The sequence below is a fragment of the Parus major genome, chromosome 1 (assembly GCF_001522545.3).
Source record: "Parus major isolate Abel chromosome 1, Parus_major1.1, whole genome shotgun sequence".
Taxonomy (NCBI): Eukaryota; Metazoa; Chordata; class Aves; order Passeriformes; family Paridae; genus Parus; species Parus major.
This window is the reverse complement of record NC_031768.1, coordinates 17,763,028-17,774,188: the sequence shown is the minus strand read 5'-3', so window position 1 is coordinate 17,774,188 and position 11,161 is coordinate 17,763,028. Positions and strand designations below refer to the sequence as shown.

At 41.7% G+C, this 11,161-nt stretch overlaps 1 protein-coding gene across 6 annotated transcripts in view; it reads right to left on the bottom strand.

Annotated features, from left to right (window-relative positions):
- GPM6B (glycoprotein M6B) overlaps positions 1 to 11,161 on the bottom strand; it is a 106,168-nt gene that overhangs the window by 15,593 nt on the left and 79,414 nt on the right. For 3 of the 6 annotated variants that reach the window (XM_015620275.2, XM_015620276.2, XM_015620274.2), the window contains exon 2: positions 9,248 to 9,367. The exons of 2 other annotated variants lie outside the window; for them this stretch is intronic. In XM_015620275.2, coding sequence (XP_015475761.1) covers positions 9,248 to 9,367 — 120 coding nt within the window. Of the gene's footprint in view, positions 1 to 549; positions 602 to 9,247; positions 9,368 to 11,161 lie in introns of those variants that run through there. One more of the 6 variants, XM_015620290.1, reaches the window with a different exon arrangement.

Here is an 11,161-nt window from a genome sequence, read left to right as displayed (position 1 = left end):
CACCAGCAAATGCCCTAGTCAAGCTTAAGCAGCTATCACCATCAAAATTACTTACGAAACACCACTTCACTAACTGCAGACAAGATCTAATTGTATAGAAACAAGGCTGGGAAGGTTTTATAGCCTAGTCCGCAGCTGGAGTCCACTCAGTAGGAACTATCTTCATGACAAAAATACTGCCAAATGAAAAACACTGCAGCTCAGTAGTGACAGGCCAAACAAAATCCAAATGCACACTATCAGAGGAAATCGTCTCTGGGTTTCATTTTATCACAGAGGTTCAGAGCTGAGTTCAGACAACAAACCTTGCAGAGCAATCCTCTGCTTTGGGGAATTTGCCTGAGAACAGCTCACACGCAAGAGCAGCCATACACGTGAGGCTGGCTCGCCTCCGCAGCATCTGCTCCCAGGTCAGGTCCAAACCTCCCAGAGTTAATCCAAGAAATGCATGCACCTGGTGCAGGATTAGCCATGAAAGATTATCCAAAAGTAACCATGCTCTGCCCCAGCAGACAACACACGTGTGGTCACAGCCCAGCACAAAACCACCTTTTGAGCCACGCTCCAAAAGCCGGAGACCCAACATCTGATCATTGCTTAGTGTGGAGAGGCTGATGACCTAAATTGTGCTGATCCCACAGACTGCTTGGCAGAAGGATCCTATCAAAGACAGGAAATAAAAACAGCTGGAAACAAAACCAAGAGACTGACAAGATCCAAAAGAAAAGGTGTTGGTTTCAAAAAACAGGAGCAGCCTAACAAAACTAAAAACTGGTTTAGACCCAGGACTGATGTTTAATACCCTACACCTCCAAGCCAGTTTTCCAGGCCACTGGCATAACATTTGCCCTGAGGAGTTTGTTGGATCACTTACCCAAATACATGACAGTTTCTACCACTAATTCACGGACCCTTGAACACAAGACAACAGTGGCAGACCCCCTCTCACCTCTCTAGCAGCTGGCAGATGCACAGATTGTCTTTGTGGCCTTACTCTTTGTCTTCCTCTGCAGTCCAAGTAAAAAGGCATCACAGAATTTGTGTGGCCTTCATTTTCTCAGTCCAGAGTGTCTAAAGCAACCACATTATTTTGAGCAGAGAGAACTGCCCAAATGTGGGACTGCAGGAACTACTCACCTTGACCCTAAGACTAAAGCAGGAATGAGAGTCTTTGATACACCTGGAAACAGCACACAGCCAGCTTGCAAGCACATGAAGCATCCCAAACCAACAGGTTTCCAAGGGACAGCATCCATCCATCCATAGTCATCCTGCACCCAAATCAAACAGCAGAACTTCACAGCATCCTGCCAGAGGGTAACTAACTGCAGGATACAACCTCATCGCAGTGCTGGGGCTGCCAGACCTCCCTCCCAGATCCCACTGTGAACACTCTTTATCAGCAGATTAAAGCCATGTCCTAGCCTGAGCAATATGGCCAATTTTATAATTTTACACAAGCCTAAAACAGTACTGCTAAGAGCAGCTTTCAAAACCAGCTAAAATCTGAAGCTCATCAAGAACTAAGATATGCTTACCAAACTTCCCACAGAAGCACTGAAGCAAAGCAGAGATTTCTGAAAACAATCAGAAAGCTTTCCAGGAAACCTTTATGTTCTCTCTTTGTAACTCGAAGTCAGCAACTATCTTCATGCAGTGCAACTGAAACCCCAGGAAAATGTTTACCTAGTTCATGTTCACAAAATAACTTGCTAACACTCTGATGACAACTGCAGGCTGAAGGCCTGTGAACTCAAGCCGACAAAAATAAGTAGTATTAAAATGAGTTCACCTCCAATTTTCTGCTAGTTTTTACTTTCCATATGTCCAAAACACTGAACTGTTCAGCTCTATATCCACTTCCAATGAAACAGTATAGAACGATTTAAATATGAAACTGTACAGCACAAACACACATCACTGCATCTTCCCTTTCAATGGCCATTTTGTGCAAGACATCACTAGAACCTTTTGTGCAACTCAGCAGAATAAAAACATTTTTTGTCCTCAGGCTGGCTAGCAGCAGTTGCCATGGAGGCAGGTTAATAACAGCCCAATGATTTGCCCAGAGCTGCCTGTGATCTTGGCTACAGATTTAACACACTCTCAGAAGGAGGCCAGCTAAAACAAAGACTGAGATTATTCTCTAGGGAACGAACGCTATTAAACACACACACACACATACAAATATTCCTGCTAAAGGACAAAAATAAAGAGAAGAGAAAGAAACAGGAACCGGCTATTCTTTTAATCTCCTGGAAGCTATCAGTCACAGGAAATTGGTAAAGGATGAACCTACATATGTACATAAACCAGCAATTGGTTGCTTAATGTATGATAAACAATTATACAATCTGCTCAGCAGTGTACAGCCTACTGCATATATGCAGGGGCTTAGCCATTCAATTTCCCATGCCAAATGGTGATTGTGTGGCTAAACCTCCTTTGGTACTTTAAGTACAGCTTTAAGATTTAAACTCAGAATGGCAAGGTAATAGAGAATTAATGGAAAATGGTCTTACAATAAAAAGAAAAAAGAAAAAGAGGCAGTTCTCACACACTACCTCATCGTACTAAGGTCAAATCTGTGTTTTGGAAATGATGAAATACAATGCAATAGGATCAGATAGCTTCCTTGAGTATTCCTAGGGCTTGCTCTAGGAAGATCAGACATCAGTTCTTGAAGCCTAGACTTGAAAAGCTGAGACAGGCTGATGTTCACAAAGCCATCCATCAAAGCAAAGCATGGAAAACATCATGTAAAGGAGGAATATCCACACCTCCTGGACAGAAAACCAGCCTATTGTCTAATGTTCCAAACACCTCCTAGCTTGAACTAGTGCCTCAAGGGATCTCAGGTTCTAACCACTAGCCCATAGTCATGGTCACTATGGAACAAAAAACCAAGGAACCAAGAAAACCTGGAAAGAGCTTTGATAAGTTTTCCACTTCAGGGAGCTTAGTGGCTGTCTTTGAGCTAGTTCCCACTTTCTTTTCCTTAGAAGTTTGGTTTCTTCCTCTCCCATGAAAGATAAAGCAATGGGCATAATTTTCTCCTCACCACTTACTTCCTGTACCTGTGTAACACATTTTAAGAAATGCTGGCCTGTCTTAAAGGCCAGCATTTCTTAAAACAAGTCCAGCTAGTACAGGGCAGAAATTGCACATCATGTTCTACCACAGAACCACAATCTCTGTTGGCTTCAGCACCACAGCTCAGGGAGCGCATGGGGAGGAAGTGTTTTAACAGAAGGAAGGTTGCAAGAAATCCAAGGGGGAAAAAAGCATTAAATAACACCTTAAATGAAAGCACTATATAACATCTTAAGTGAAGCCATCACATGTAAATTAGGCTCATTACTACACATCCACAGGAGCCTAACCTTGGTACCATTACTCCCAATTCACAAATAAATGTAAGAGGACAACTCAGTGCTTGACATTCACCTCCTGCTTCCCCAGTACTGAAGATTACCCAATACCAAGCATGAATAATACCCTTGGAGGCCTAAATCACCATGGAATTTTGTCAGAAAATGAAAGCAATTGCCAGTTTTACTGTCTGCCACCCACCATATTTTTGAAAATTTCCATTCTGAATGGCTTATGCATGCTAGGATTTACATTTTCCTACCTGCTGCATGATTGGCAGCCACAGGAGAAGCAGTGAGGGATGTGGGAACAGGCTAATACCTCAGAAACAAAACTGGAATTTACTTTTCTTCTCTGCATGAGACTAAGCCAGAACCTGCAATAAGGTAACTCCTCACATCTGTCACCCACACCTGCATCCAAGGGTCAGCAGCAATAACACAATAAAATATTTAACCTTACGAGCATAAGTTTAAAGCCTGTGACAAATTTCTCTCCACGCTTCAGTAAGGGACTAAAATAAAAAGGCTCTGCATTAAATCACATGGAAGTCTTTGTTCAAGCTCTAGCCTTACCCATTCCTGCTCATCTTAAATTTTGCTGATTTACAAAACATGACACAAAGCTAAACTGCTATTACTACTTAGAATAAATGCTCACTCACCACACTTCTGGATTAACATTAAACAGACTAAATAAGTGATGAACTCAAATAGAGAAAATCCTTTCTTCTCCTTCCATAAAACTCTTAAGGCTCTTCCACAGAAAACTTCCTTTCAAGTTCAGTATTTCCTAATTTTGCCTTTTTGTCCTACACAAATAAGAAGTTGTTGAAATTAACTTATACTGAATATTAACTCATGAAAGCCAGGAAACTTAATGTAAATGCACTTTAGTCTAGCCAGATTGATAACCTCCCCACTGTACTTGCATTTTCCTCTTCCAGGGTTGTTAATCAATAACTCCTTCCTGGCCAGCAGAGTCCCTGTGATGGAGGGGACATGACCTTGGAGAACACTGCCATCAGGGCTGCCACAAAGTATCAGACCTGAAATGCAGCAAGACCACCTCTGTTATCTCTCCAAGTGGCCAGCAAAAGATGCTTCTTTCAAGTAAAAACCTGTGAGATCTGGAGTAGTCTGATCCATCCAGCAAACCTCACTCCAACCTCTACTATTTAAGAGCTACCTGAAGAACAAGTAGCTCCTTTCTGAAAGTCATCAGCTTTAATTTAACTTCCCCAGTTATTCTTGCTACAGATACAAGATATTTGGTTTCAGCACTGTTGTACAGCTAGTCCCTGCTTCAGAGAAGGTATTTATTCTCTGTTATGAGTTAGATGCTTCCATATTCTTGCATAGAAGAGAACTAAGTCTTTGCTCACAACTCCTGTGCTGGAAAGCAACACAGAGAAAGCAGGAGAATTGGTGCACATGAAGAACAAAAATCTCACAGCCTGGAGGAAACATTAGCAGACCCTTCTTCAAATCCACAAAGCACCAAGTATCTCTGTGGTACTGCATGTGTAATGATAGTAAGTGGCTCCTGAATTTGTCTGCAAAAATACAGTAAGCACAGGTTTAAAATCACTTTCTCTTTCATACATGATTAACAAAAAACCCCACAAACAAGCAAGCAAACAAACAAGCAAAAAAGCCCAAACAAACCAAGCAGCCTTTCAGAAGTTCATCCACAGCAAAAAAAAATTATTTTTTTTTCTCTCACTAAAGAAAAATTAATGTTCAAATTGGAGAAAAGGCTGTTTTACTGAGGCAAGATTTGTTTCTTCTGGATGGTGTTAAATGATGCAGAGAAGACTCTTAACAATAGAGAGCAGTAGACATAACCCTCTTTTTTTTTCTCCAAATCTCTTCCTCCCAAATCAGCAGTTCTTATAGGAAAAAAATTACACTCCTGTTGCAGGAACCAAACCTGTTTCATGCAAAGACAGATGATCTGAATGTTTTTTTTACATGCCTTATCTGGTTTAACTTCTTCAAATTTAGCGAAATACACTCACTCCCCATCTGTATCATTCCATCCTCTGCAAGGCTCATTAAGCTCACAGGTGTTCTGAAGTCATCTTCATCAGACAGTGAAATCTACAGAATAGGAATCACTACATCCATACTTATTGCAAGTGCCCATCCCAAGTGTTTGTTGTATGAGAGAAAGGAGTCAGACCTGCACAGGCAGAATGCCCCATGAGATGGTGGGATGAGAGAATTGCTCTTGTCCAGCTTTATTGCTTTTGGACAAAGGTCAGACAGAACTTCATTTTAATTCATGTCTCCTCTGTTTTACTTTTGGCCTATGAAACACTGGAATCCATAGCAGAAGAAAAATACCTAATTTATACTTTGGAAAAGGCCTTACTTCAAACAGGTTTCAATGGGAATTCTTGAGGAGTGATATTTCTTAGCTCTAAGCTACTTCTGCAGGAAAAAAATTAACCTGGTGATTTAAAAAGAGACTTCTCACATAAGGGACAGATCAGGCATTATTTATATAAGCTTTGGCGTTATTTCTCCTGGAGACTTGTTCTAGTATTTACTATCCAAAATAACACTTGGGATTCAGTGCAGCCTGAGCGTGTGGAAGTGTTCATTTGCATGCAGAGCTCAAAGTTCAAACACATTGTACCAGCAAGGGCAGCTGCTGGTCCAGACTGGGGCTGTAACTCCCAGCTGAAACATCAACAAATCACTGCTCAACAGGCCTTAAGACCCTCCTTCCCTTCTGCCCTTGTCCTGGCCTCCCTTCCCTTGTTTCCCTTATTTTTTCCTTCTTGAAGAAACACTCAGGAGGGTCAACATGAAGGGAACTGCTGCTTCAGTAGGTACCAGCCCAAGCAATAATTTTGGACAAACTCAAGTTAGAAACGTAAAAGAGATGAAGCAATGGGCAAAATGCCAAAGATATCCAAATACCTGGAGGTCTAGACAAGCTCAGTGTGGAAATACAAAGGCACCTAAGCATTTCAGTTCCATGGGTGACTTCCACAGCTCTGTGAAAATCTGTAGGGACATCTGAGTTTCCTTGATCCAACCATCCTCCAGACCCACCTGTATCTTGGCTGACATGATTTTGAAAGCTGACTTTTACTTTAATCAAAGGTGAATATCTTACCTGTAAGACTGGAGTTGAAACTCTTAGCTCCACCCTTCTGCCAGCTGTAACTCACCTCACCCTCCACCAGCCTTCAGCACACAGCAGGAGAGCAAGACTTTTGCCACACTGGATTTCAGCCACTGCTATCCATCGCTTCCCCAGTTGACTCCTCCCTAAGCTATAAAGAAGCAAACAAGAAACACAACCTCTCTCTCCCTAGAGCTGAAAACAGGGCCAAAACCTTTGTGTTTGTGTATATGTGTGTATGTATTCCAGCCTGACAGATCTCAGACTCAGAGGTAAATTCTCAATTTAGGAGATACCTGAAGATGCAAAGATCTTCCCAGACGTTTACCCAGCTATGGAACAAGAGGAGTAATAAGAAAACGGAACTGTAACTGGAAAAGTCCTTTGCCCTGCAACAGCTTTCATGCAATTATTTCCCCAGCTGAATCCTCACCACATCATTTCTAAAACTTGAGCTTGTTTCAGCAAAGGAGCAGGAAGGCTGTTTCAGTGAGATAATCCACATTCACATGCCCTTATGTTGAAACACCTCCCAGCATCTGGGGGAAGCAACTTTCAATAAAAAAAAAGAAAAAAAAAAAAAGAAAAAAGATTCCTATAAAGCAAACAACACCCACCCGACCTGGAATAGTGCCTACAGCTAAGCTCATGTTAAACAACTTCTAGAGAAAAAGATGGTACTTTGCTTTCTGGGAAAAAAAAAAAATTAGCATTTTGAAGGGCTCATTAAACCTGCAGGTGTTCTGGGGATGTCTTGGCTCCAGCACTGCAGTGAATCTCCCACACTGACTTTTCCCTTGTTGCTCAAGAGCTGGATTCAAGCTTAAATTAGGGAAGTGAGATCATGTTGTATGTGGAGACCCTGGGAGAAGAGGCAGATGCTGTGAGGACTGCCACAGAGGTGCCCTCATAGTGATGCCCATTGGGGCGCTGGCAGAGGAGACAAAGGCACCCAAAAAAATCCTGTGATTTGTCAAAGGAGCAGAGAGGTTATCTCAGCACAGCAGCCAATGCCATCCAGCAGTGGGGGGCTGTAGGCCAGCACTGAAGGGAGGCGTCTTATAGCAGGGATTTGGGCTGGGACTGAAGTGATATCTTCCCTCCAAGCTAAAGGACAAGAGCAAAGACCAGCATTTTCACAGTGGCTAATCCATCATTGTCAGGTTGGTTTTACTCAAGACCTGTTCAGAGAGGTTTCACTGTTGCCTAAAAGACTTTTAATTTCTTTAAGTGCAGCCATTTAAAACATCTTCCCTTGAACTGGCATTTCTGGGCTCTGGTGGTTTTTTACTCCATCAACAGGAACCCTTTAATCCTCAACTCCTTCATGACAGGATATTTACCTACATGATAGTTCAGAAAGATTCCCAAGGCAGACTGAAAAGGGTTCAGCTGCCTAAACAAGGGTTTCTAGCACCATTTTAGGTGCCAGACTCCCAGCTGCTGTAACAGAAGGCTGTGCATCTCCGTGTCCTGGCTCATCTGTGCCAGCACATATGGACATGTCTCATCACTGGGGAAGCTGAAGGGGCCCAAGACCCTGATAACCAAGGGTCTAGCCTGCTCCTTCCATGTCCTTCACAGCCCAGGGAGGCAGTATTCATAATCCAGCACTACTTCCTGAAGCATTTCTTTTGTGTGTAAAATATCCCATGTGCACTAAACGTGAAGTTTGGAAATGTCTTCTGGCAGCCCCAAACCTGTCACCCAGGTAACCTGGCATAAAATATGGCCAAAATGAATACTGATATGGAAGAGAGAGAGATCATAATTGGTGACCTAAGTGTTTGGGGGGAAAAGATATTTGAAATACATAAACATTTGAATCCTAAAGTACAAGAGAAGGAAAATATAATGAAAAGGGGAAGGATGAGGCAGAAAGCTTTGGTGAATATTTCCCTGCATTGCTATTAAAGTCTCTGATGCGGAGGCAGGCGTCTCCAGCAAACAAGCTGTCAAGCAGGCTTCAGTCACTCAGCTCTGAGAAAAGAGAAGAGGATTCTGGATAGAGCTAGCTGCAAAGGCTGTCTCTGAGCATATACATCCCTTTCTGTGCTATTCATCAAGCAGACTGGAATTTTCTGATGTGATCAATCATAGGCTTGATTTCAGGTATCTTTCTGAGATGCTTCAAAACTCAATTCCACCACAGACCCTTAAAATAAAGCTTCACAAAAACTAAATAGGATCATGAGGTCTCCAGCCAGACATCAAAAGGACAGGCATGTGGAATCACCAAACCATTTTTACAGCATCACCTGGTATCTTCCCCTAGACTCTGACATATGCACTTAGTGCTTCTAGCAAATGAAAAATGCAAACCAAACCACAGAATATTGTCTAGGAAGCATATTGTAGGATACCAGTGAGTCAGATGTGCTGTCACTGCTTTAGTGTCATTTCTGCATTTGTGGCTGATGAGTCTGGTAGATTCATCCGCATAAATCCCCATACTATTTCATATCATCCATAAACAGTTTAGAAGCAATTGGGAACACAGTTAAAAGGAAGCTGTCCCTCACAACACCCATTATTGTCTTTCAAGCATTAACAAGAAAATTGAAATTTATGTCAAGTATCCATATAAAAGAAGTAGACTCCTTGCAGCCTTAACAAACAAAACAAGAAAAACAGAGGAATGTTTATCTTAAATTGTTAGGACTACTGCAAAGCATTAAGTTTATGCTACTACCATTTCTGAACTCTTAATTTCCCTTTCACCCAGCCCTTTATTTACCTTGAATCCCCAAAGGACTAATATTGCCTCTCAATGCTGGCACATGATGGTACCGGTGTGGCCTTGAACTCCTGTACATCCAGTGGTACCTGCCAATTTCCATTTCTGGTCTGGTGATCACTGCCAATTTTAGGTGGTAAAAAGTCAGTGTCACCAGTAAGTTTTAGTTCAGTACTTTCAGTCATTTTATTTTAAAAACAAGAGCCCAAAAAACACACTGTATTTTCAGAAGTGAAATAACATAACCTTACAGATTAAAGGAAGAGATTAGGAGGGATGATCAACAGGGAAATGCTCACACAGGTGTTAAGAAAGGTTGAATAGCTGAAACTCCACCTAGGATTTGAGTTAAAACACATAAGGAAGGGGTCTCTATTCTTACCCCCACCCACTCTCATGTGTCGCTCTCTTTTTGTCCATGACAAAAAGCTTTGCTCCAGAAGTAAAGGAAGGTAAAGTCATGGAAAATCATGTTACCTGTTTTTTAAAAAGTCTCTAATGCTGTCAAAGAAAAAAGTTATTGCTTTATGTCAAGGTAGGGCAAACACAAAGGTTTGCCCTGATACTTTCTTACATTAAAAAAATAAGTTTGTGGGCTTTATTTCACCTAGGCTCTGCTAGCATCCAAAAATCTGGACCAAGTGTGTCAAAAACAATTTGTTCCAGGTTCATGACCAAGAAGAGCAGTTCTGCTTCTCCTTGTCTCTTCAGAGGAAGCCCAGCAACAAGACCTCACATGCAGTAACTCACCTCACCCACTCACACACTCATTGCCATAGGGTTTCTGAGTCTCTGAAAGAGGCAGGAAACAGCAAACCACTTTTGAGCCTACATGTCCCCCTTTGGTACCACTATGGCCTTGTCAAAGCTGTCAGGGTGAGACTGACAGACCTTTATTCAAAATGCACCAGAGTCCCCCTCTGCAGTGGGGAATTTCTAAATGAGAAACCATCATTTCTGGCTGAAACAAATCCAATTCAGCAGCATTTGGGCACGTGGAGAAAGTGAAGGTTGTGAGGATGAAAACCCCATCTACTGTAGATTAGATTAGAGACAAATTTCAGCGGGCTGGAGAAGTAGAAATGCCATAAATTTATAGTCTATGAGGGGCTCAGAAGGTCCTGCACCTAGTACCTCTCATATGGTTTTGCAGCTTGTGCAATGAGGAGTTTGGCACAGCCACATTAGCATACATCAAGAAGAGAAAAAACTCTTGGCCTTGATTCCAAATGCTGGATCTAGAGATTTAAACCAAGAATTTGTTTGTCTTCTTTATCAGCAAACAAACTCCAATACTAAGAGTCTTTTGGGTTTTGTACATAAATTTAGCATCAATGGCTCTCTAAAGCATACTTTGTGGCTTGGTAATTTTCCCCTCTGCATCTCGCACACAAACCAGCAAGCAGGTATCAGTAAATCTTCCACAGAAGACATTATTCTGTATTGTATGGCTCAGTCTTCCTCTTAGGAAAGACAAGTTACACATCTTATGAGCATAACAAAATTCAAAATGTGTTGAAAGTACTGTTCCAAAATGACTGCACACTCTCAGGAGTCTCAGATGTGATATCATCTCATTCTGCTCAGAGAGGAACAATCCTGCTTGGAAGATCACAAGGAATGCCATAATAAATGAATCAGATACAAAATGGAAAACAATATTCTTCACTAGTACTGCATACTTCCTCTTCTTTGCCTCCCCAATGTCTGCTCCCTGCCTTTCTGAGGCTACTTACTGGACACTTGTAACAGATTCAGATTTTTACTTTTATTAATGAAAATTAAAAATAGCCAGCTGCAAAGACTTCCAGAAAGAAGAGAATTATTCCTTTGCACTGCAGCAGCATCTAAACCAAACCTTCGACATCAAGAAGATTTTATCCTACTAGCTTGAACCCAGAGTTTGAGATTACT